The 27974-nt window shown below is 33.2% G+C and overlaps 1 protein-coding gene and 1 long non-coding RNA gene across 3 annotated transcripts in view; one reads left to right on the top strand and one right to left on the bottom strand.

Annotated features, from left to right (window-relative positions):
* LOC145334705 (uncharacterized) overlaps positions 1 to 27974 on the bottom strand; it is a 47581-nt gene that overhangs the window by 1412 nt on the left and 18195 nt on the right. Inside the window, exons 1-6 of one of the 2 annotated variants that reach the window (XM_080180280.1) lie at positions 18528 to 18598; positions 17947 to 18049; positions 16057 to 16191; positions 14391 to 14459; positions 10839 to 10910; positions 10163 to 10230 (exon numbers count right to left, since the gene is read on the bottom strand). In XM_080180280.1, the coding sequence (XP_080036406.1) occupies positions 10163 to 10230; positions 10839 to 10910; positions 14391 to 14459; positions 16057 to 16171 (324 nt within the window). In that variant the 5' untranslated portion in view covers positions 16172 to 16191; positions 17947 to 18049; positions 18528 to 18598. Of the gene's footprint in view, positions 1 to 10162; positions 10231 to 10838; positions 10911 to 14390; positions 14460 to 16056; positions 16192 to 17946; positions 18050 to 18527; positions 18599 to 27974 lie in introns of those variants that run through there. The other variant, XM_080180279.1, reaches the window with a different exon arrangement.
* Positions 22407 to 26448, top strand: LOC145334232 (uncharacterized). Its single transcript, XR_013884773.1, has 4 exons — positions 22407 to 22458; positions 22708 to 22780; positions 23841 to 23916; positions 25326 to 26448. It is a non-coding gene; the product is annotated as an uncharacterized LOC145334232 (long non-coding RNA).

Consider the following 27974-nt stretch of genomic DNA (forward strand, 5'->3'; position numbering starts at 1 on the left):
GACGTAAAAAAAATTAGCCAATGAGAGGCCACTATAAATTTTACCATTATTAGTCAATTACAGTGTATACTGGCCTCTCATTGGCTTATTTTTTTACGTCATAATCAGAGTCAGACACTTTTACTAGGTTCCTCTAGGGGAGCGCGGGGAATGTTAGGAAAACTGCCCAAAATCACCCCCAAGACAGGTCAGAAAAATGGCCTAAATCCAAGCATATACATTGGAAAAGCTACTCTATAAAGTACAATCCAATTGGACGCGCAATTTCCGAGATCTTTAGCTTAAAACAAAAAAATATTATATTAAATTGTAGATGTTTGTACTTTGTATTGTTTGTATACTATTATTTGGACATTGCAATATCGCCAAATTGAGACAAAGCGTTTTTTATAATTAAGTCAGCTTTGATAAATTGGTAGGAAAAAACAACAAAGCAAATTATTATGTAATTCTTAACATTGTTCTATAATGTGTTTTCCAGTATTGGTTCGAAACTGGTTAATATCCACTGGATTAGAACCGGTTCTAAGTCACACTGAAAAAAATCATGTTTAGCATATTATCACAGACAATTTTCTACGAATATTAAAATAAAAACCAAAAAATTAATACCAGTTTTGTTAGTCTGATCCTTCAGCCCCTCGGAGGGTGGAGATGGATGATGGCTTGCACGTAGTTCCACCTGCCCGAGGGTCAATGAGTTCCAGAGCCATGCTGAGAAGGTCCTACCATGTCAGACGGGTTTGTGATGAGGCTCCAGTCTAACAGTCATCCCTGAAACTCCACAGTAATGGAGGTTGGCGCAGGGCTAATAACTCTGCCCGTAGAAAAACTTTATTACAGAAATACAACAAGGTACCCCTCATACAACCCTTGTAACAGAGGAAAGTATGGGAAATTCTTCTGATCCAATGACTGAGGCTGTTGGCAACAACAATATGACGTCTGGCTGGCAAACTGCTAGCAGACCAGGTAGACCGAGGCTCCTCAACTCTAGTAGATCAACCAAAATTTGCACATGGAACGTACAAACAATGTACCAGGCAGGAAGAGTAGAAAACATTATTAGAGAAATGACGAAGTACAAGATTGATGTTCTAGGCATCACTGAATCACGATGGACTGGAAGTGGTGACTTCAAACATCTCTCAGGCATGAGAATACTATATTCTGGCCAACAAGATGAGGCACTAGGTCACCACCAGGGAGTAGCACTTATCCTAACAGCCGATGCCTCCAAGGCTCTGATAAGTTGGCTACCACATGGCCCAAGAATAATGGAAGCCTATTTTAAAACCTCTAACAAGAGGATAAATCTGCGGCTAATATTAGTCTATGCCCCAACTGAGGATAAAGATGATGATGTCAAGAACAACTTCTATGACCAACTTGACAAAGTTTACAGGGATGGTCAAAAAGAGAAGGACATTACCATGCTCATCGGTGATCTCAATGCCAAAGTTGGTGATAACAATGAAAACATGGAGGAAGTTATGGGTAGACATGGACTTGGTTCCATGAATGATAATGGAGACAGACTTGTAAGTTTTTGTACAGAGCATAAGTTGGTGATAGGTGGAACCCTTTTCCCTCACAAGAAGATTCATACAGCCACGTGGAAATCACCAGATCAAGCTACTTTAAACCAGATTGATCATATATGCATCTCCAAGAAGTTCAGAAGATCCCTTCTTGATGTAAAAGTACAAAGAGGTGCAGATGTAAGCTCGGATCATTTTCTACTCTCTTCCATTGTTAAGCTAAAACTAAAAAAACAACAATCAGCCCAAAACCCAAGGATTAAATACAACATAAGTGCTCTTCAAGATCAAGACAAGCTAAATACCTTTAAGCTTGACCTTCATAATCGTTTTGAGGCCTTGACACCCACTGAAGATGATACTGTTGAAGAATCCTGGGAAGAAATCAAAACTGTCTATAATGAAGTCAGTAAAGAATATCTAGGTTTCAAGAAAAATGAAAAGCAACCATGGATTTCTCAAAATACCATCAACCTTATGAACGAAAGACAAGAGTTGAGAAAAAAAGTCCTTGATACAGAAAATGAGGCTGACAAAGCTTCTTACAATAGACTTAGCAAGGCCATAAAAAAGAGCGCTCAAAGAGATAAAAGATCCTACACTGAAGAACTTGCAACAAAAGCTGAGAATGCTGCAAGACAAAATAGGATGAAAGAGGTCTATGATATCACCAGAAAACTGACTGGTAAATTCAACAAATCTAGTTCACACATCAGAGACAAACAAGGTAATCTGTTGAAAACTGATGAAGATAATCTGAACAGATGGGCTGAACATTTCAATGATATCCTAAATGTACCCTCTTCTGAAGAAGAAGTTGATATCCCACCTTCTGAAGATACACTTGATATTCTCACTGAGCCCCCTAGCCTGCAAGAAATCAAGGAAGCGTTAAAGACTCTCAAGAATAACAAAGCTGCTGGTCCTGACAATATTCCTGCTGAAGTATTAAAAGCCGACATAGAACTCTCAGCCAAGTCCTTTTTACCCCTCATACACAAAATCTGGAATAATGAGATTTGTCCCGAGGACTGGAAAAATGGTCACATCACCATTTTACCAAAAAAAGGAGATTTGACTCAATGTGGAAATCATAGAGGAATCATGCTTTTATCAGTTCCCGGCAAAATTCTAAGCAGAATTATTCTAAGCAGGATCAAAACTAAAGTTGATGAAAAGCTTAGACCAAATCAAGCTGGTTTTAGATCAAATAGATCAACAATTGATCAAATTACAACACTTAGAATAATAATAGAACAATCTAAGGAATGGAACTCTCAGCTTTTTGTAAACTTTATAGATTACAAAAAAGCATTTGACTCACTGGACAGAACATCACTGTGGAAGATCTTGAGACACTATGGCATCCCAATCAAGATCATCAACATTATCAAATCTATGTACGAAGATGGTGGTGGTAAAGTGATGTTCAAGGGGAAACTGTCTGATCTGTTTGTTATTAAAACTGGAGTCAGACAAGGATGTCTCCTTTCCCCTTTTCTCTTTCTCCTTGCTATAGACTGGATCATGAGACAGTGTGAAGCAAGAGATGGTATTCAGTGGACCGTTACTGATCATCTTAATGATCTGGACTATGCAGATGATATTGGTTTACTCTCTACAACCAGACATCAAATGCAAAGAAAGACGAATAGGATTGCAGAAACTTCCAAGAAAATTGGATTAAATATAAATGTTCCCAAAACTAAAATCCTTAGAATAAATGCCACATCTCAAGAACCAATAAAGATTGGCGACATTAATTTGGAAGATGTTAGCACATTTGAATACTTAGGCAGTAAAATTGATGAATATGGTGGAACAAATGCAGATGTTAAGGCTAGAATATGTAAAGCTAGATCAGCTTTTGCTTGCCTAAACAATATCTGGAACTCAAGAACCATCTCTGTTCGCACAAAGTTAAGACTTTTTAACTCAAATGTCATGTCTGTTCTGCTCTATGGAGCTGAAACATGGTTTCTAAATAAAACCCATGAGACTAAGCTCCAGACTTTCATCAACAAATGCCTGAGAAGGATTCATAAAATCTTCTGGCCTAACATCATATCAAATAAAGATTTGCTTCTGAGAAGTGACATGAAAGATATAAGATCAGTGATAAAGCAAAGAAAATGGAGATGGTTAGGACATACCCTAAGAAAAAGTCCCCAATATATTACTAGGCAGGCCTTACACTTTAATCCCCACCAGGGGAAAAGGAAACCAGGAAGGCCAAGGAACACCTGGAGGAGAGAGTTGGAGAAAGAGATGATTGATTTGAAGATGGAATGGAGTGATGCTGTTGCCTTAGCAAAGGAAAAGAAGAATTGGAGAGACCTTGTCCGTAGCCTATGCCCATCATAGGGCTACCCAAGGCATAAGTAAGTTCAGCCCCTCGGAGCTAACAAAGCTGGCTTTAATCTTATCTTTAATATCCTTGGAAAACTGTATATAATATGATGCGATAAATAACTATTCTTCTATACTTAAAAACCTATCATTTTGAAATTCTTTAAACATTAAATTTTACGCCAAGCTATATAAATTTTGCTATTAAAAATAATTCTTGTAATAAAGTAACAGGATGTTTGTCTGTCTATTTGTAAGTACCGAAGGTACTCACTAACCGCAGAACCAATACGGTTTTCTTTTATAGTATAGCTTCTCATGGGTCCTTGCAAGTTTTTACGTTCCCCTAAGGCCTATAGGGGAGTAGCCGTCAGTCATAAATACTGCATAAAAACATATATAGTTTCTCTATCCCTTACAAAAAACTGGATAGGAATATCATTCTCATTTAAACAAAAACTCATTTTATGCTAAAATGTGGTTTAATTTTGGTTTTTAATTTTCATTTGTTTCCCTGAGGTAGTCATTTTTTTAATATTAATATCAAAGATAAAAAAATCTTCCAAATAAAATAGAAAAAAATCTTTGAGTTATTGGTCAATTTAAATTCAAAAATTTTTTCCTTGTAAAAATTAAATTTAAAAAAAAAAATTTTTTTAAATCTTCTAACAACAAAAAATTATCATAATCCAAGATGGCGTCAATACATGTAAAATAATATTTTCAAAACAAAAAATTTAAACTTAGATATCTTTTTTCACAGATTGAATTTTTAAAGTCGGTCTGACAGTTTTTCCAAAGTTGGTAAGATCTATCGGATGGAAAAGGTTTGAAACCGATAGAACATTTCTTTATACTAAAACATATTTTTATTAAATTAATGTTACCTAAATGTTAAATGATACCAGGGGAAAAAATGACTACCACGGGGAGAAAAAAAAAATATTTGCATCCACTATTTAAGGGGTCGTTTATGCGAGAATGTTTTTTTTTCTTCTATAAAGTCAACATAATTATATTATGTTATAATGTCATTAGACTGGTAATATTATATCAGCAATGACAACTTTTTAATAAAGCCAAATACCAAAAGAAATAATGTAAAAAAAAAATTTTTTTGATGCATGTCTATAATATGGTAACAATTATTATTAAAGTCGACAAAAAACCTTGAAATTTCATATCGATAAAGGTTTAACAGTGGGCATAGCTGACATATTATCTCATTTAGCTCATCCCTCCCCTCTTCCTGAATGAACGGTTCCACCAAAAAATGACAGGGGAAATAGCAAGCTAAATTAACAACAATTTTTCTCCAGTCATAATATCCATATTCTACATCCATTTCGACATTTATTCTACAACATTACAACTACACTTTTATATCAACATACTACACATTATATCTGTTTAACTCTTTTTCTTTATTAAATATATTATACGCTAGTTGTAGTTGCGCTACTAATGAACATAATCTTCCCCGTTAAGATTAAGTAAAAGTACCCAACGTTTTTTTTCAAGCCATCTAAAATGAAAAAAATATTTATAAATTTTGGGGTACCAATGAATTTACACTGGAATCATACTAGGATAAGGCAATAGACGATAATTGATATACATTCTCAATGCTTATAAAGTTACTCCTTTTGTAGAATAAATTATTTGTTGTTAAGCTAACCAAAAAGAAAAAACGTTTATATAAAATAAGTACCAGTATAAGTTACAGTCCAATATCCCTTCTCTCTCTGGCTTTTCCGTGTTATAGAGGTCCAGTTTGACCGCTTCTATGCTTTCGCGTGTCACTCAAGCTTGTTACGTGCGCAGAGTAGTATTTGACCGCCCCAGAGCTAGCGCGCCTATTTGACCGCCAATGCTCGTTCACAGCCATCATTTACATTTAAAAAAATGGGTATAAAAAGAAAAGAAATTCAAAATCTGATTTATCTACTCCACTATCTGACTGTCAATAGTATATTTTTTTGGAAATAGTCCCATTAAGGTTATTTAGTTGTGATATATGTTTAATTTCTATATCACAGTTGAATGACCTTTATGGATTTTAAATCAACATTTACATCAAGATGCTGAATTTTACAACAATATACCTATCCATCTACAATTTAGAACATAATTTAAATTTTGTCATTGCTCTATAGCGGAGAACGTAATTCAGTGATTATTTTATCGTTAAATCACTGGTTAATGTTCTTTGATATATAACAAATCATTACTGCTTTATTATCTACCATCTACACTATACATTCTATATAACTATAGATAAGGTAGTGTCTCTATAGTCATGGTTATATAATATACATGACTAGAGTAGACACTGCTATATTATCAACCATCTACACTATATATTCTATATAACTATAGATACGGTAGTGTCTCTATAGTCATGGTTATATAATATACATGACTAGAGTAGACACTGCATTATTATCAACCATCTACTCTATATTCTATATAACTATAGATAAGGTAGTGTCTCTATAGTCATGGTTATATAATATACATGACAAGAGTAGATTCTGTTTTATAATCAACCATCTACACTATATATTCTATATAACTATAGATAAGGTAGTGTCTCTATAGTCATGGTTATAAATATACATGACTAGAGTAGACTCTGTTTTATTATCAACCATCTACACTAAATATTATATATTAATTATAGGTAAGGTAGTTTCTCTATAGTCATGGTTATATAATATACATGACTAGAGTAGACACTGCTTTATTATCAACCATCTACTCTATATTCTATATAACTATAGATAAGGCAGTGTCTCTATAGTCATAATTATATAATATACATGACTAGAGTAGATAGTGCTTTATTATCAACCATCTACACTATATATTCTAAATAACTTAAAATAAGGTAGTGTCTCTATAGTCATGGTTATAAATATACATGACTAGAGTAGACTCTGTTTTATTATCAACCATCTACACTAAATATTATATATTAATTATAGGTAAGGTAGTTTCTCTATAGTCATGGTTATAGTTTTTTCATATTAAATAATAATAAACAAAGACAGAAACTGGCCGGGTCAAAAATCAAATTGCGCAAAGGCAGCTTCCTCCCCCTATGTCGGTATTTTTTCTCCACCCCTTTTATATTACCACCCGGGTCAACCATTTTTCAAGACGACACTTTCGGCTTCTTTGACCTCACTGACACCTCTAGTGAATATTAAGTCTTGTTGTCAAAGGGATAAAGGGGAAGGGATGCTAGGGACGGATTTCCCGGGAAGCTAGCAACAACAACAACGCATGCCTATAACATATGGGTCGTATGCTCGTCAAATACATTGTTGTATAAAAAACGAATGCGTGTGTTTACGTTTATGTGTATGTTTTTTGTGTTTGTGCGTATACAATAGCCTCACTGGCCACCCATAGCTCCTTAGCCTCCCCAATTTGCACGTTTCCTGCCCTACTCCAATACTAATATTAATATCATCATACTACCCAAAATACTACCCAAAATATTCTAAATTCCTGGAAATGATAAAGGTTAAATTGAAATTCAACGAATTTTTCTACACATATTTTTTCAATTCTTTAAATATGTTTTACAAAATCTAGCCCAAGGTCAATTTTTTCTTCATTCTCTGCTTTAGTCTCCACAAAAAACTTCAATATTCTAATAATTTTAAAAATGTCTTAACGATGCCTTGAATTCAGAGATCGAATCACCGCTACACAATTTACAATTTTAATCAAATTAATTTTAGTTGACACTGTGGGTCATGACTCGGTCACTTCTACAATGACCGAGCCAAACTTAACCAACGATTTCACTAGGAACCCCGCCTCCAACCCCCCCCCCCCCCCCCGTCAACCCACCAAAGGGAAACCAACGGTCATATGGTCACACCGTGTTCTTTGACGCTTGGATCTGGTGCACGTCGCCTTTTTCAGGATAAGGACAGCACGGTGTGTGGACTAACCAAATGGCATGTCGGTCCTATGGACCATAATCACAGCAGTGATTGGTGTGATATTGACATATTATCACAACCACGACATCCCCTATAGGCAACCAGTAGATACATGATATATGGATGCAATTATACTTTAAAGATAACTTATAAATTTAATTGTAAATTGTAATAGTACTCTTGTAAACGGATGGACTAACAACACGCACAGTGTTTTTACTCTATCCGTATAGCCACACGGCTATTTTCCATTGCAATCATTGTATTCTTCTGTTTTTCCGAAATAAATTATTATTATTATTATAATATACATGACTAGAGTAGACACTGCTTTATTATTAACCATCTACACTATATTCTATATAACTATAGATAATATAGTGTCTCTATAGTCATGGTTATATAATATACATGACTAGAGTAGACACTGCTATATTATCAACCATCTACACTATATATTCTATATAACTATAGATACAGTAGTGTCTCTATAGTCATGGTTATATAATATACATGACTAGAGTAGACACTGCATTATTATCAACCATCTACTCTATATTCTATATAACTATAGATAAGGTAGTGTCTCTATAGTCATGGTTATATAATATACATGACAAGAGTAGATTCTGTTTTATAATCAACCATCTACACTATATATTCTATATAACTATAGATAAGGTAGTGTCTCTATAGTCATGGTTATAAATATACATGACTAGAGTAGACTCTGTTTTATTATCAACCATCTACACTAAATATTATATATTAATTATAGGTAAGGTAGTTTCTCTATAGTCATGGTTATATAATATACATGACTAGAGTAGACACTGCTTTATTATCAACCATCTACTCTATATTCTATATAACTATAGATAAGGCAGTGTCTCTATAGTCATAATTATATAATATACATGACTAGAGTAGATAGTGCTTTATTATCAACCATCTACACTATATATTCTAAATAACTTAAAATAAGGTAGTGTCTCTATAGTCATGGTTATAAATATACATGACTAGAGTAGACTCTGTTTTATTATCAACCATCTACACTAAATATTATATATTAATTATAGGTAAGGTAGTTTCTCTATAGTCATGGTTATATAATATACATGACTAGAGTAGACACTGCTTTATTATTAACCATCTACACTATATTCTATATAACTATAGATAATATAGTGTCTCTATAGTCATGGTTATATAATATACATGACTAGAGTAGACACTGCTATATTATCAACCATCTACACTATATATTCTATATAACTATAGATACGGTAGTGTCTCTATAGTCATGGTTATATAATATACATGACTAGAGTAGACACTGCATTATTATCAACCATCTACTCTATATTCTATATAACTATAGATAAGGTAGTGTCTCTATAGTCATGGTTATATAATATACATGACAAGAGTAGATTCTGTTTTATAATCAACCATCTACACTATATATTCTATATAACTATAGATAAGGTAGTGTCTCTATAGTCATGGTTATAAATATACATGACTAGAGTAGACTCTGTTTTATTATCAACCATCTACACTAAATATTATATATTAATTATAGGTAAGGTAGTTTCTCTATAGTCATGGTTATATAATATACATGACTAGAGTAGACACTGCTTTATTATCAACCATCTACTCTATATTCTATATAACTATAGATAAGGCAGTGTCTCTATAGTCATAATTATATAATATACATGACTAGAGTAGATAGTGCTTTATTATCAACCATCTACACTATATATTCTAAATAACTTAAAATAAGGTAGTGTCTCTATAGTCATGGTTATAAATATACATGACTAGAGTAGACTCTGTTTTATTATCAACCATCTACACTAAATATTATATATTAATTATAGGTAAGGTAGTTTCTCTATAGTCATGGTTATATAATATACATGACTAGAGTAGACACTGCTTTATTATTAACCATCTACACTATATTCTATATAACTATAGATAATATAGTGTCTCTATAGTCATGGTTATATAATATACATGACTAGAGTAGACTCTGCTTTATTATCAACCATCTAAAATTTGTATATTCTATAAAACCATTGCATTGATAATGTAGTCTTTATAGATTTAGTTATCTATACTACCAAGTAGAACGATGTCTGTCTGTCTATCTGAAGCTTAAGATCTCAGTAACCACTGAACTGATTCAGGGAATATACCTATTGGTCCTGTGATGGTTTAGAGGCGAAGCCGCTCGTATAATATACATGGCTAGAGCAGGCAGTGTCTTCTTGACACTGTTTCTTCCCCGTCTCTTACCTTTGAGCAGTTTCGTTGCATGGAAAGAAGTTGACCAGCTTCATCGTTAAAATTTGCATCGGAATCATCTGAATCAAGATTAGTTTTTTTTCATCAAAACTTACGCCTTTTGAATTTTAATTACCAAACTGAAAGTAATATATTGCTGTATAGCCATAAAATAAATATTAAAAACGTCTAAATACAGTTGGAAAGACCCAAAAGACACAACCTAATTTAAACATGATGTAAATTTGTTAAAATATGCACATACTTTCTTTATTTTGTGCTATTTACGGACGTAACTGTCTTCCATTAGGATCGGTCGGTCCGCAAGTCTGTTAGACATGTTAGAATTGTCTTATCGATTTCAAACTTTGCATGATGCTTACTATGCAAGGTACTATTTAAAAAACTTAGCAACTCTATTAAAGTTTCTAGTATGTCCGTACGTCCATTTAAACATGTTGACTATTTCATCAAGGTATAACGTTATAAGCGAAGCATCCCTATAATAAAGCCCTAAAAAGGTATACATGTCATTAACAATATCCTGTATCTAAGCAGTCTTGCAGTTTTTTTACTTACAGTTTTTCATTCTGCTTACTCAGTTCTAACACTCGTGTAAATGTTCGTTCGTCCAACCTTTTATGAATATTGTCATCCTTGTTCTAAAAATTATTTGTGTCTATAGTACCTTGTAAGTTTGGAACATAAAGTTTAGTTATACTACAACCAACATGGCCGTCCTTGCATTTGGTAGCTCCACCTAAACAGAAGTTATCAGTAATACTAAGTAATACGATGTCCGTCTGTCTGTTTAAAGGTTAAGATCTCGTTAACCGCAAGACCGACAACTTATATACTGAACCTTTTTAAAGCAATTTTCCGGGGGGTTAAAAAAAAGAATATAAACAACTAAGGTGTAGCACCGATGCTGTTAAATTTGGTTCAATCTAAATTCCTCTAAAGGCGAAGCCACTCAGGGATTTAAAGGGATAAGACAATGGCCGATAAATGGATGTACCTCCTCATTTATGATAAAAAATTACCCCTTTCTAAGATTACAACAAGTGGTTGAAACGTTTTGACACTCAACTAAATAAACAAATCAATCAAAATTCAATTAACCCCTTACAGTCGGGCCCCTTGCCGCACCTTAATCAGTCGGGGGGGGGGCGTTCAACGCCCCCCCATGTTATCTCCGTTCCTATTTGAGCTAGAGGGCTAAGTCCCCTGTGTTATGATGAATTTCCGACCTTAAGTAAGTCAAGGTCAATTTTCGCTTCCTTTATCCTTTTATTTAACAACCTTTGTTTTAGGTCCTTTTTTACTTAAAAATTTTAAACGGCTGTAATCTTTTTTCTCGTATTCATTCGAATCCGGTGGATAGGAACCGGTTCTCATCCATACGAAAAAACTATGTCTAGCATCGTATTATATCCAGCTTTCTACGAATATAGAAATGTACAATCATAAGATTAAAACTATTTTTTTTAGCAGGTGACTTCGTCACCTCGGGGCTAAAAAAACTAGTTTTAATCTCATAATTGTACATTCTATATCCGCGGAAAGCCGTTTATAATACGATGCGAGAAATAACTATTATTTTTGAAGCTAGAATAAAAATTTTTTGGCAGAAAATGTTATTCTTTATGTAAATTTTAGATTTCTAATAACAAAATATAAATTTCAGCGGCCGCAGCTGTACTTGGCAGCTGCCAGCCGCCGCAGTCGGCGGTCGGCGGGAAAACGGCGGCGGATCTTTATGAAATTTTAATACGTTATGTAGACATGTAAGAAAAAATTAAGTTTCAAATTTGAAGTCTCTAAGTCAAAAATTTCGGCCACAGGAGCCATTTGAAGATTTCTGGAGACCTGGAGGATCAGGACCTGCAGGATCATACCTGGAACCTGAAATTGACTTGAACACCTGTATTTAATATGAGTATGTACTACTAGAGAAAATTTTAGTCAAAAAAATATTTTTGATCTTTACCTGGATGACCCTGCCAGGTTTGCTGGCATCCTGTGCCCGCCAGGATGGAGATATTCAAAAAAATCCAACTCTCGGTTATGTGTCATACCCAAACTTAAAAAGTAACGCAGTTTGGGCTCTTTATCTTTCACACACAGAAAATGAGATAGAAAAAACCGGATGGGGGGGCGTTCAACGCCCCCCCCCCCTGACCGTTAAGGGTTAAAGTACCCAATGTTGGCTTAACAACTTTGGGTACTTTAGTTAATTTTAAATGGTTTGTTAATTAGGTTGAGTGTCCAAACGTTTCAACCCCTAATTTTAAACTACAGAAGGGTAATTTAGTGTATTATCATTGGGGATATACATCAATTTATCAGCTATTGTCTATTCCCTTTAGATCTCTGGCTTGTAAAAGCAGAGTACAGTTTAAATATAAATGATACCACACAGACCAAAGTTAATTAATGAATATTAATCTAAATATGTTAATTAACATTGACAAATTAATTAATAATTAATAACCAGATATAGAGTCAGGAGCATTCGCAACCCCCTCACCCCCCCCCCCCCCACCCCTTTCTTCTTCACATTCTTCTTTAAACCATTAACATAAAAGAATAGAGGGGGCATGTACCTCTGCCCACATTACGGGGACATAATTCATTGTGTTCATCCGTCTAGACGTGCGGCCAAGAAAAAAGATGGTTTTCTAAGCTTCTAAAAGAGATAAAATCAGAAAATTTTTGTGAATATTCCTATGATATGATCCTTGCATAATGCATATATAGTCTTAACATTATTTTGTCTATCAGTCTCTCTGTTATAATATGAGAGTCATTTCATTTTTAAAAAGGAATTAAGGTTTACACGAATACTTGTATATCCAACTTTGCACTGTCTGCTTGTCAATAATGCCATCGAAGAATTTCAATTTATTTACTTCTTTTTTCCCCGATATTTTACTAAATAGCTCCGAAGCCCTGGATAAATATTATTGTTTAATTATAAGTTCAGATTTGATAAACTCAAACTTTTACAAAAAAATAATTGTAAATAACATCCTTAAAAGCAATGCTTTGGAACAGTATATTAAACGATCATTAACACTTGTAGAGTGTCATTACTGAAAAAGCAGAATATAAACGTAGCAGTGTAAACAAAAGTGAATTGTTTGCAAAACTGCTTGAATACAGGATATTTTTAAGGACATGATTATCTTTTTAGGACTTGATTATAAAGATGCTTCGCTTATAAAATTATACATTGATGTAATAGGAATCATAAATCCAAAAATTAGATGATAACTTTTTGAAATCGTTAGAAAAATTCTAACATGACTAAATTAACGAAAATAAGCTAACCGTTACGGTCGGACGGACCGACCATGTATAGAAAAGCTCCCCTCTTAAAAGCGAATGAAAGAAAGATATTCTAAAACAGAATTAAAACACAATTTAGAATTTCATTTTATGTTCCGAAAATGCATAAAGACCTGAAATTAAAATATATCATAAAATGTGGAGAAAATAAAAGTAATATGCATAGTTTAAATTAAAATATGAGACGATTTGAACTGCACTAGGTTTGTAGTATAGTAGCTACTTTTTAAACGCGAGGCTTTTCTATAATTAGGGTCGATCCGTCCGTCCGTTAATTTATACATGGTAGAACTGTCCTATCGTTTTAGGATACAATTGCAGTATGATTCCTATTAGGTTAGTTACGATTTAAAATTTAAATAAGCTGATTTTTTATCTCTCTCTCTCTCTCTCTCTCTCTCTCTCTCTCTCTCTCTCTCTCTCTCTCTCTCTCTCTCTCTCTCTCTCTCTCTCTCTCTCTCTCTCTCTCTCTCTCTCTCTCTCTCTCTCTCTCTCTCTCTCTCTCTCTCTCTCTCTCTCTCTCTCTCCCTCTCTATCTCCCTCTCTCTCCCTCTCTCTCTCTCTCTCTCTCTCTCTCTCTCTCTCTCTAAATAATAAACCAGAGAGAGAGGAGATAATAAGCTGTTATTACACTAGTCCCCAAAGTTTTATATTGACATTTTCTTATTATTTGGATTAACAATTTTTGGGACTTGTGTGAATTTTGAATTGACTGTTCATTCATTTCAACCACTTATTTTAATCTACAGAAATGGTAATTTTTTCTATCATCATTGGATATGTACATCAATGTATAGGCCATTGTCTTATCACTTTAGATCGCTGGAAATAAACAACCCTTTGTCCCCTCGCTCTTGAAAACTAGTTGCTGCGCTATTTCATATTATACCTGGATTAAATACACAAGAAGGATTTAAATAACTATCACATTCCACGCACTGTAACTCTCCCGGAGGCTCTAGTAGAAGAAAAAAATATGATAATTAGATTAAAACTTTTTATACATAGATTATAACATAAATAGGGATTTAAAAAGATAAGACAATGGCCAATAATCCCCAATGATGATTACCCCTTTTGTAGATTCAATTAATGGTTGAAACGTTTAGACCGTCAACTAAATGAACCAACCAATCACAATCAATAAATGTCCCCAAGGATGTTAAGCCAACAAATAAGAAAACGTTATCAAAATACTTTGGGGACTAGTGTGATAAAAAGCCCAATGCCTCCTACCTCCCTGGCGCTTTCATACAAAGTACACTGGTGAGCATATTAATTTCCCCCCCCCCTAATTTTTTAAATATATGGAAAGTAGGGGGTTGGCTTTCGTTTGTTTAGGTTAGGTTATATTGAGTACTTGATAGCCCTGCTGGGTTAGGACACCTCATGTAAAGGCCCTGCAGAGTTTATTGTACTTTTTATTTCAAAATTGCATACCTATAGTTCGTAGCATTTTTACAAATTTAAATTTTTGTTATGTATTCTTTACATTTGCATTGTTTCAAAGACCTCTTAAACAATGATCTCAAAAAAGATTGTCCTTTTGCATATCTTAGCCGTTTTTCAAGTTATTTTTTTTGGCAAAAACATGAAAATATAAATTCAGTAACTAAATGTTTTCTTCTGCCAAAGAAATGGGATTTTTTGAGTTTATGTTTATAGGAAATTGTGCATCTTTTTTTACTCCGTAATTACAAATTATCTAAAGGTTAAGAGGAGAAGTGGGAAAGAAAACCCCCCAAAAAAAGAGATGGAAAATGGACGTATTTTTATGACGTCATACACTACACTTTCCGCTGTCCCGAATTTTATCTGATTAAAATACATTTTTTTCTAGAATAGCTATATCCCCTCCGATTGCAAAATGAAAATTGAGTTTGATGCTTTTAGATCTAATAGGATTAGCTGCATGTGGTTTATTGATAACTTTGCACCAAAAGTGGACAAAAATTTGCCCTATTGATTGTGGGTTAACAATGGACTAAAATGGGTCAAAAACTTATATTACGTAACAAAATTTTTCTAAGATGATGGGGGTAATACAAGTAAAATTGTTTTTGACACTGGAGGGCGGGGGTGCGGCTAAAGTGATTAAAGGTTACAGCTGCCAAGCCCTAAATAATTATCTTTAACATTATTTTAAAGTTCAGACATTAGAAAGAATAAAAGTTGGTACATGTCTAGAAAGTTTTCTTAGGATAACTTGAACGTGAACAACATGTTTATCTTTTAAATGGATATATTATTACTTGGATGTTGCACCAGATTTTCAGGTACTCTATTAGAGTGATACTCGCAGCTGGATGAAATAAAGATACCCCATATGCACCCCTTTATAACATCCCTTCTCTTTCTACTGGATGAACAAACTTACCAAAAAAAGGAGGTCCATGCTAGCATCCTAATTGACGTATTTTCCTAGCCATATATCCACGTATATTCTCTAACCATTATCTTTTACATGTTACCCTGTTATATTTCTGATTTAAAGCTAATCTTATTTTTCTGTATTACAAAAATTATTGGTTAAAAAGTTTAAACACTTCTAGTACCTGTGGGTGGAATAAGGCCGTGTGCAGTTCTTGAGATACAAATGAACAGAATTATGTGAAGTAGGACATGTCGGTTATGCAGCATATTGTCGTGTGTCTTCACTCTTCTTACCATACCGTATAACAGTCACAAATCTGGGTTATAACAATGGTTATGTATAAAGGTTGATAAATAAGGTTATTCTATATTAAAACAACAATTTCATCTAAAAAGCAAAGATATTTTTGATAGTATGTTTGTTTTTTAAAGTGAAGCTTTTCTATAATAAGGGTTAATTCGTGGATCCGTAACAGTTAGCGTTTATAGTTAATTTAGGCATGTTAGAGTTTTCCTATTGATCTAAACTTTGCATTATGATTCCTATAAGTTAGGTACGAATTAAAGCGTAGCAACTCTATAACCATTACCAGAATGTGCATAGGCTGGTTTTTTAACTTTTTTGACAACATTTTTTGTATGATATAAATGTTAGATTTATCCTATCAATTTAAAACTTTGCATGATGATTCCTGTGAAAATTAGGTACATGTTTAAAAATGTAGCAAATCATTAATAGTTACCAGAAAGTCTGTACATTTAAAATATGTTGATTTTTAATATTTGACAACATTTTTTGTAAGATATGATCATCATATTCATCTGATTTTTGAAATAATGATTCTTAGGACAATAAGGTAAATTATTATAAATGAGGCAACTCTATAATATCTTTAATTAAATCCTAAAAATAAAAATATATCCTTTTACTGTATCATATATTTACACATTTTTGCAACAAATATATGTATAATATTGTTTAGACTTAGAAATTAATGTTCTGACACCTTACAAGAATTATCGTTTGTTTGTCCTTCCCTCAGATTTTAGAACTTTTATGGATGTTGTCATGGATAAAATTTTGGAGATCACAAGTTTTTTATGTGTTTAATATAGGCTGCAATATTAGTTGTATGATATTTGTAAAAAAAGTTTGATGCTTTCCCTCAAAGTGCTTAGCAAGCACAGAAATCTGTTAACTTCTATTTTTGAAATACATTATTTTCACCCTAGATAATTCATCCTGCATTCAAAGAAATTTCTAGTAGACAAACATTTTTCTTGATCAGTTACTGCGTTTTCATTAAAAAACATTTTACTAGCCTTTTCCTAAGAAAATCATCTATTTAAAGCTAACCAATTATGTAAATGATATAAAAGGCTTCCCTCCTTTACCAGTATGTGTACATTTTCTAACTAATAATTATGTCTAATTGTTCTTACACTGTGTTCGTATTGAACACAGTAATAGTGTCTGACTGATTATGACGTAACAAAAAAAAATAGCCAATGAGAGGCCGTTATTGACCAATGGTAAAATTTATAGTGGCCTCTCATTGGCTAATTTTTTTTTGTTACATCATAATCAGTCAGACACTATTACTGTGTTCTTTGTATTGGCCAATTACGCGATGAATGATCTATTATTTCTATATTTAATACTGAAATACATACAATTACAATTACCTCGTGAGGGCGGGTTTCTCCTTCGATTTAAGTGATCTTTTAGAGAATACAGAGCATCATCTACATGTAATGGGATGCGATACTCTAACACCCATGGATATTTGGTTAAGTAACATCCATAAGACAACCAACCCTTTGATTGCACGACCTTAGTCTGATAAGTCCTAACTGTGCATGGTAGTGAGTTGCGAGTTTTTATAGGCTAAGGCATTCCCCTTACTCTTAGTATTTATGTCACGCACTTGACATAGCAGCAGTAGTAACTATTTTTAATGTCTTTAGTTATGATGCGGTGTCGGTCCGAGATTCGGACCTATCATCTACCCGGCGACGAGCGGATGCGCTAAGTGTTGAACCACGATCGTGGGTACACCCAAATACATAACCTTGAGATTTCAGTATCAGCATGATTATAGTGACATGATGGGTCTTGGGGATTTTCGGTGTAAGGCCAGTAGGATCTATTTAAATCTTCTCAACTTATCATTTCTGAATTTAAATAGGCGTTAATTCATAATTCTTATTTAAAAGTAACAGGATGTGAGTGCATCTGTAATCTGTATGTCTGTAGCCAAAATCTCGCTAACCACTGAACCTATTTGGTTTTCCTTTACTGCATACAACGAAGATAAAACGTTTTTTGAAGTAGTTTGTTTGTTCATCATACATGAATTTTAAGTATTTTAATAAGATTTTGAAAACATCATGGATCTTAAGGGATAGGACAACGGAAAATGCATTGATGTATATTCCCAATGATGATAAATGAAATCACCCCTTCTCTGTAGATTAAATCTATCAGTTTAAAAATTTGGATACTGTTAGTCTAACGCAACCCATCAGGGTTCATTAAAAGTACCCAAAGTTTTTGAAGCAAACAAAAAAGAGGATTTGTTATGCAACATTGGGTGTAATTTACAGTTCAATGTCCCCTCCTTACCTGGAAAACATAGTACATTTGTTTTACCTATCTAGACATATAAATTCCTACCATACACATTATACATTATTTTCATTCTAAATAAATCTGAAATACACAGTTAAGAATTTTTAAGTTAGAATAAGAAGCTTTGTATTGGTTCTGGTAAGATTTTAAGATTTTTTTGTGGACATCTAAATCCCCCTACCCCCTTCCCCCAATTCATATTTTTTAATTAGTTGAAAATGAAGGGAGTAGACTTTTTTTATATTACTAATATCGGGGCTTACTGTTAACAAATAAGATTATAAACAAAACAAAATCTTACTTAAGTAAGACAAATTTAAATTTATGATACTTAAACATTGTTTAGAATAAAGCATGGATGACAACTATCATAAAAGCGAAGCTCAAAAAATTATATAAAGAGACTTGCTAACAATCACAGCAGCAAGACTTTTGATATAAAAGCTTATTTAAAAGTAGATGTTTTAAGAAATTTTTAAACATTTATAATATTTTATACAACTGATAGAATTGTCCTATTGATATAAAATTTTGTGATTATTTTTCTCTTATTTTGTCTGGTTACATTCTTTAGTGGAGTCTTATCTGCTTTTTGAAGTGGGGATATCACACCCCCCGAAAAATAGCCTAAAGCTCGCACCCTGTAAATTGTAGAACGTTCAGTCCAGCTCTTTACTAGATCATACTACACACTTTCATATACAACTTACTACTTTATAGTAAACAAGCGGCTGCACTCCTATCATTTAGAGGCCTCTGTAAAGTGTTAGATAAGGAAAGAAGAATAGTCTAAAACAATCCCAATCATTAAATCTAAAATTAGAATAGCCTAAAACCATTCCGTGACCTATGTGAAACTTCCATAAAATATAGAACTCAATCTGTTTAGAAGTTATTGAAAAAAAACCTTACTACTTTTTAAACAGGACTAGTGGCTACGCCCCTAAAAGCTTCTAGGGACATTTAAGAGGAAAGAGTCGACCCCCCCTCATTTTCAATTTAAGTTTTAAAATAAAAAGTAAAATAGTCGTTTAGGGGATGTCATGTTTTATTTTGAGGTAGGAGGTACTCTCCCAAAATAGTAAAAAACCTTTCCTGGACCTATAAGATGCTTCACTGTAAAGGATAACCCCTGGTATAGCGGTTAGAAAGATCCTTCTCTATAGACAAAAGAAAATCTTACTACTTTATATAAAAGATGATAGTTTTTCACATGAATAAGAGTGTTGTAGAATAGGAATTGGAGTAACCTCTGTGAGTCTGTATTCCTTCGTTGTCGGAGGTTAACTAACCTCTCAGAATACACATTCATTCATATATGAAGATATTCTTCGACAAAATGATCAGGCATCTAAAGGGATAGGACAATGATGAATTGATTTACATCCCCAATTTTGATACACAAAATTATTTCTTCTGTAGATTACAGTTAGTGGTTCAAACGTTTGGATACTCAAATTAATGACCGACCTATTAAAATTCAATATAAGTCTCCAAAGTTGTTAATCCATCTAGTAAGAAAATGTTATTGTAAAACTGTTATAACAGTAACTGTTAGCTCTTTTCGTAAAATTTGGACATATTAGGATTGTCCTATCGATTTCAAACTTTACATGATTTCTAGTACAATGTTATACGTGTATGCAATCAGTTTTGCAACAAATTTACGTATAATTTTGTTTCGACTTATACATTTATATTTTATTTATTCAAAGAGCCCCCCCCTCTAGTTTTTTCAATCTCATTTTTTTTGTAGGTAAGATGGAGAGCTGTAACTTCATGACTTTTTAAGTTTAGTAATTATACGTCGGCAAGCGTTGATTTTATTAGGATGTCTGGTCTGTGTCGTTCATGGTGTCCGGTCAAAGTCGGTAAGGTAGCAAAAAAAATTAGAAATAATTAGAAAAAATTCTAAATAAATCTTAATTTCTACATTATGCCTTTTGAGTATAAGGTAGAAACCTAAAGTTTTTTTTGGTGAATACTTAGATATCAATGACCATCTGAAAAAAGTGGTGTTATGACCGTTTGACCGCTCCCTGACCGACTTTATGACCGATTTTTGTCCGGCTTTTACTACAGACATATATCATGAATATCTTGGCTTCTATTGCAGCTAGAGACCAATAATTTTTTTTGGTAAATCCTTGAGAAATAATAAACAGATAAAAATATTAATTTGCGCCGCCAACCGCCGTTTTACCGCCGTAACCGCCGAAAATGGCGGTTTCCGTTATTTGCCGTTTTCGGCGATGATCAGAAAAAGTATTTTTTTTGTTATGAAAAATAAAAGTTCGTCCTAAAATTTGGTCATCCTAGCTGCAAAATTGGCCGCTCTACAGCTGTTTTAAAATTTAGCAGCTGGCCGCTAAAAAGCGGCTAAGGAGCGGTCTGACTGTTATGACTAGAAAAAGTAATTTTCTCTAAAACTACACATGAACCACCAGAAAAAATTTTACTTCTTTATCTGTACCAGGAGCCGAGATAAAGGGGGGGGGGGGCTCTTTGAGCCCCCCCCCCCCCCCCCCCCCGATCTATTAAGGTGGGAATTGGGGCCCGAGCTGTAAGGGTTAATGTTCGTTTGTTCTACCGTTTCAGAGCTTCGCTTTTTTTGGTGTTGTCTTCCTTGTTTTATTTCAATTTGTGGGGGGGAGGATTGCCCCTTTGAAAAATGACGATAAAAATGAGATAAAAATATGAGGAAAAAATTTGTACTTTTTTAATACTTAGAATCACATGTTGCTTGTAAACATATAAACAACTTAAAATTAAAATAGCGTACAAAGCCCACGCTTTCCCTTGGTTACCTCCCCCAAAATAAGTGTTAATTTTCACGTGACCTATAATAAGCTTCACTAAAAAGAGAACCCCATCGGTTCAGCTTTGAGCAAGCTATAGACAGATAGATAGGGTTGGGCCGGATACTGGATACCGGATATCTGGCTGATTTATAATGCCGGATATCCGGTTCCGGCCGGATATCTGGCCAACGTTCGATATTCGGCAAATTAACGGATATCCGGCATTAAAAATCAGCCGGATATCCAGTATCTGGCCGGATATTGAAAATGGCCGGATATCCGGCCCAACCCTACAGACAGAACAATTATCCTGTTATTTTTGTATAAGGAATTCGTGGGAGGAAAAATGAAGGTGGGACAAACGTCGGAGTGAACAAAAAAACCTTCTTCCCTCCTAGAATTGCACACACCCTTGTTTAATTGCTGTGCACGCCACTGATTGTATTATTTTGTGAAATATCAAAGTTGTTTACACAAGTTTTATAATTTGCCTTCAATAAATTAACATATGTTATTATTAAGTTTTTTTTATGCATCTTAAACTTTATCAGTTTTGAAACAGATTTTAAACAGTCTACATAAAAACAAGAACAGCTATGTACATTATTTTTAAAAATATTTCAGTGTATTTTAGATAATTTCTGCTAAATTTGCAATCTAAAAAAATATTATTATTTTTTTTCCGTTAGATTAATTGAAATGTGACGGACTATTAGAATTAAAAGCTGCTTTAGAAACAATGAAGTAATGTGAAATTAGACGAAGCCCAATCTGTACCACTTTTAATTCCTGTGACGTAATGAAAATGAGGGATTCTCCATCTCTTATTTATGGTTTTCTTTCCCACTTCTCCTCTCATCTTCCTCATTTATAAGACGTCACAGGAATCAAAAGTAGTACAAATTTGGCTTCCTCTGAAATTATTTTAACATTTATTTTTATTGAGTCTTTTAATTATTCCCGTATAGTATTTATGTATTTAAATTAATTAGACCTTACTAATACTTCTACTTTCATACATGATTGAGGTTAACATCCCCCTAGAAAACCCCCATGCATTTCACTGTTTTTGATTTACAAAAAAAATAATTTCAGAAGAAAAAATGAAGTCTGTTACTGTTTTGTTAATTTGTTTTGTCATTTCTTTTCAGGTTAATTTTACCTTTGTTAGAGAGGGAGGAGACAATTGATTGTAAATTACACTAGTGCCCCAAAATTTAATGACGACGTTATTTTCTTCATTACTTCAATAACTTTGATTCAATGATCAAACAATGATTTTTATCTTTATAAAGGGTAATTTTGTTTATCATAATTGGGGATGTATCTTGTATAATCATTGTCTTATCACATAAGATTACTGGCTATGTTGATTTTGAATGAAATGGTCCTTGTTTTAGATTTTCAATTGTATGGGAGCACAGGAAACACAGGGAACAATTACAGACGTTGTAAGAAGTCCGTGTCAATCTGGTAACCATGTTTGATTTTATCAAGAATAAGAAATTAAGAATATCCAAAGTGACAAATAACTTTTTTATTTTACTTTCAGTCAGCCAGTTAATATCCCTAAAATAAAGTAACAGGATGTCTATCTGTAACGAAGGATCTCGCTAACGGCTCAACTGGTATGGATTGGTTATACCACCATCCCGAGAAAAATCGCCTCTAGAAAAAAATAACCCCCATCAAAAAATGTTTTTTCCTCATTTTAAAATCTAAAATTAAATTGGGTTATCGAGTTTAACTCCCCCCACTTCAAGTGCCCCTTAAGCACTAGATATGATTTCAAGAGCAATCTTAGAGTATTAGATTAAAGTAATGTTTTTGTAACAAAGGCTATACGTCCAATAATATTGATGTTGTTAATAGTTATTTCTCGCATCGTATTATAAACGGATTTCCGCGGATATATGTAGAATGTACAATTATAAGATTAAAACTAGTTTTTTTTAGCCCCGAGGTGCCGAAGGCATTGGCTTAAAAAAACCGGTTTTAATCTTATGATTGTACATTTTTATATTCGTAGAAAGCTAGATATAATACGATGCTAGACATAGTTTTCTCGTATTCATTCTAATCCGGTGGATAGGAACCGGTTCTCATCCATACGAAAAAACTATGTTTAGCATCGTATTATATCCAGCTTTCTACGAATATAAAAATGTACACATATTAGATTAAACTAGTTTTTTTAGCCGCGAGGTGCCGAAAGAACCGGTTCCTATCCACCGGATTCGAATGAATACGAGAATAGTTATTTCTTGTATCGTATTATAAACGGCTTTCCGCGGATATAGAATGTACAATTATAAGATTAAAACTAGTTTTTTTAGCCCCGTGGTGCCGAAGGCACCGGCTAAAAAAAACTAGTTTTAATCTTGTGATTGTTGATTTCTATATTCGTAGAAAACTGGATATAATACGATGCTAGCCATAGTTTTTTCGTATGGATGAGAACCGGTTCCTATCCACCGGATTCGAATGAATACGAGAAATTAATTTAAAATTTTTTTATGAATCATTTTTACAGGATGTTTTCGATTTGAACATAAGACAGAAAACTATGCAGAATGCTTTGATAACAGATTGAACAACAGAAAGGGCAGGTAATATAGATTGATAGGGTTTACATAATGAATTCAAACAATATATCCAGAGAGAGAGAGAGGACAATGGGCTGTTTTTTACACTAGTTCTCCAAAGTTTTATAATAACGTTGCCTTATTCGTTGGCTTGACAACATTGGAGACTTTTATTTGACTTTGATAGGTTGGTTCTTTCAGTTTAGTGTCCAACGTTTCAACCACTAATTGTAATCTACAGAATTGGTAATTTTGTGAATCATCATTACGGATGTACATTAATTTATCTGCCATTGTCTTATCCCTTTAGATCTCTGACAGTTTAATTGGTTTTCAAATCAGGGCTAAGCAGCCGTAGCCGCATTCAGCGGCAGCTGCACAATCATCCAGGGATCTAAAGGGATAAGACAATTGCCGATAAATTGATGTACGTCCCCAGTAATAATACACAAAGTTACACCTTCTATTGATTAAAGTAATGGTTGAAACTTTTAGACACTCATTTAAGTGAACCAACCAATCAAAATTTAATAAAATTCCCCAAGTTTCTTAAGCCCACGAATAAGAAAACGTTATAATAAAACTTTGGGGACTAGTGTAATAAACAGCCCAATCTTGTTTAACTCCCAGCAACCAGTCACAATAAGCCCAAGTTACTACTAGCCATGTCTCAGCTGCAGCTATTCTAATCCATGTTCAGCCGCATAATTTAAATTAGTTTGTACGTCCGTATGTCCATTTAAAACATATAATTTTTTACCTTTTTATGAACAATTTTCTATGTTATACATTATATATTTATCCTATTCATCTGATTTTTGAAATACTGATTCCTTCTATAACAATGTACACTGTTATAAGCGAAGCATCTATATAATCAAGTCTTTAAAATGTAAGTATGTCCTAAAATAAAGTCCTGTATTTAAGCAGTTTTGCAACAAATCTATTGACAATTTTCTTTATATTTATACATTTACATATATTCTGCTTTTTCAGTTATGACACTCTACAAGGGTTAATGTTCATTTTTCCTACCGTTTCAGAGCTTTTTCTTTTACGGATGTTGTCATCCTTGTTTTACTACTTTTTAGTAGCAAAGCTATTTTATAATTTACTTGTTCTGTCTGTCCGTCCTACAGTCTGTAACATTATGGGGTAATGTGGTATTCTTGGCTGCTATTTAAGTTAGACAGCTGAAATATTTGTGATGATTTCTATAGCAATGAGCATCCAGTATATAATTTACTTGGTCTCTCAGCCATGCTACAAAATACAACTTATAAAAACACAAATGAAAGGTTGCGTGATGTTCTCACTAGTAAATTTTTACTACCATCTTAATATCTACATAAAATCGCCTTTTCCGTTATTTATTCACGAATTATTTTGGTGCTTCGCTACTTATGTATATTGTCATCATTGCTTATTTTTAGGTTTCATTTGAAAAAATGGGTGAAGAATGAAAAATGGAACAAGCTTAATTTGTATAAATGCTAGACAGGGAAAAGGAAATGAAAGTTAAATTTATCTTTACTCCTTCTTTTCTTCCCATCCTTTCATAGAATGTACTAGCGACCAGCGCCCCTAGCATCTAGGGGCTGAGAATTAGTCTAATAAAAATAGTCTAAAGCCATCCTGGGCCCTATTCAAAGCATCCTTATAAAGGAGAACTTAATCAGTTAAACAGTTATTGAAATCTTAAGCTTCAGACAAAAAACTTAGTACTTATATAATAGGGTTAGAATTTAAATAAGTACTGAGCCGATAAAAAGTTCAGGAGAGCTTGATTGACATAGGTCCATAGATAGTTTTTGTTTTAGTTATACTCCCTAGATAACCCTATAATTCTAGGGGCGCATCCCATAATATATTTAAAAGTAGTTACCTATATAAAATTTCACAAATATAACAATTTTGGGTAGATTTTCAAAAGCAAAGTTTTTCTATAATTAGGGTCGGTCCGTACGTCCATCCGTACGTAACGGATAGCTCTTTTCGTAAATTTAGGCATGTAATAATTATCCTATCGATTTCAAGCTTTGCATGATGATTCCTATAGGAGTTAGGTACGAGTTAAAAAGCGAAGCTACTCTATAATCGTTACCAGAAAACCCGTACGTCCCTTTTAAACATTTTGCTTTTAAACTTTTTTAACAACAAATTTTTATGTAATAAAATTATCCGATTGGTCTGATTTTTGGAATTTTGATTCCTAGGACAACAATGTACATTGGTATAAGCAAAGCATCTCTATAATCAAGTCCTCAAAATGTAAGAATGGCCTGAAACAATATCCTGTATTTAAGCAGTTTTTCAACAGATGTAATTACAATTTTGCTTTGTTTGACTTTAATGCATTTAAATTCTGATTATTCAGTTCCGACACTCTACTCAAGTGTTAGTGTTCATTTGTCCTAACGTTTCAGAGCTTCGCTTTTATGGATGTTGTCATCCTTGTTTTTATTGTAAAATTCCTGTTAAATATTATTTTTAATATGCAAGAAGTATATAAATATTAATTTTTTACTTATTGATTAATAATAAAATTTTGAAAATGTATGTTTTTTATTAAAGGGTGTGCACAAAATGCGGAACAAAAAATTCAAATTGCGCGGCTTGTGTAAATAGTAGAAAATGTTTTCATACCGTTAAAACCACTACTAGTTTTCAGAAATATAAAAACAATTCTTGTGCTTCGTATTGTTTAAGAGCTACGTGATAAAATGTTCCAACTGACGTAAAACTTGACTTGCGAGTAAATCAAGAAATAACAAGGATGACAACATCTAAAAAGCGAATCTCTGAAACGGCAGGACAAACAAAAATTAACACTTGTAGAGTGTCATAACTGAATAATCAGAATATAAAGGTATAAACGTAAAAAAATTGTAATTAATTTGTTAAAAACTGCTTAATTACAGGATTATGTTTACGGACATACTTATACATTTTAGAAAAAAAGCCATCCGTTCCGGACGGACTGATCCTAATCATAGAAAAGCTTTGCTTTTGTTAAAAAGCCAAGGGGGTGCAAAAAGTGAACATTTTTAAATTCTCATTGCGCGGCTTGCTTTCATAGTAGAAAAATATAATGCATACAATTAGAACAGCTAGAAGCTTTAGTTTTGGAAATATAAAAGCATTTTTAAAAGCGAAGATTTTCTATAATTAGGGTCCGTCGGTAACGGTTTGATCTTTTAGTTAATTTAGGCATGTTAGAATTGTCCTTTATATTTCAAACTTTGCCTGATGATTCATATAAAAGTCAGGTACAATTAAGAAAGCTTAGCGACTCTATAATCGTTACCAGATAGTCCGTACGTCTATTTAAGTCATGCTGATTTTTAAACATTTTTACAACCTTTTTTTTGTATGTTATGATTATCTTCAACTGATTTGTAATAATGATTCTTATGTCAACAAGGTTAAGTATTATAAGCAAGGCAACACTAAAATTACATCCTAAAAAATTAAAGTATGTCCTTTTACTGTATCCTATATTTACGCAATTAATGTTCTGCTGATTAAGTTCTGAAACTTTACAAGAGTTATTGTTCGTTTGTCCTTCCTTCTGATCTTAGAGCTTCGCTTTTATGAATGTTGTCATCCTTGTTTGTGGTTTAATTTCGTAGTTACGTGGAAAAAATGTCCCATATGAAAAATTCAAGAATATATTAAAAGCAAAGCTTTTCTATAATTAGGGTTGGTCCATTAGTCCGTCCGTACGTAACGGATAACTTTTTTGTTAATTTAGACATGTTAGAATTGTCGATTTTAAACTTTGCATTATGATTCAAGTAATAGTTAGGTACGATTTAGAAAGCGTAGCAACTTTATAATTGTTACCAGAATGTCCGTACGTCCATTTTAAACATGTTGATATTACAACTTTTTTAACAACAATTTTTTTGTGATATAATTCGCAGAATAGCACCCGATAAAATCCCATTTCCCTCTAACTCTTTCTTACTGGAGACGGGCGGACATTTCGAATTTTAGCGTTATAGCTTCGCTTTTAGTAATTGTTAACAATTTAATTGATTTTTAGGTCAAATTTCAAAAATGGTTTTTCTCGTATTCAT

The sequence above is a fragment of the Acartia tonsa genome, chromosome 12 (assembly GCF_053477335.1).
Source record: "Acartia tonsa isolate MP-2025a chromosome 12, ASM5347733v1, whole genome shotgun sequence".
NCBI classification, from domain to species: domain Eukaryota; kingdom Metazoa; phylum Arthropoda; class Copepoda; order Calanoida; family Acartiidae; genus Acartia; species Acartia tonsa.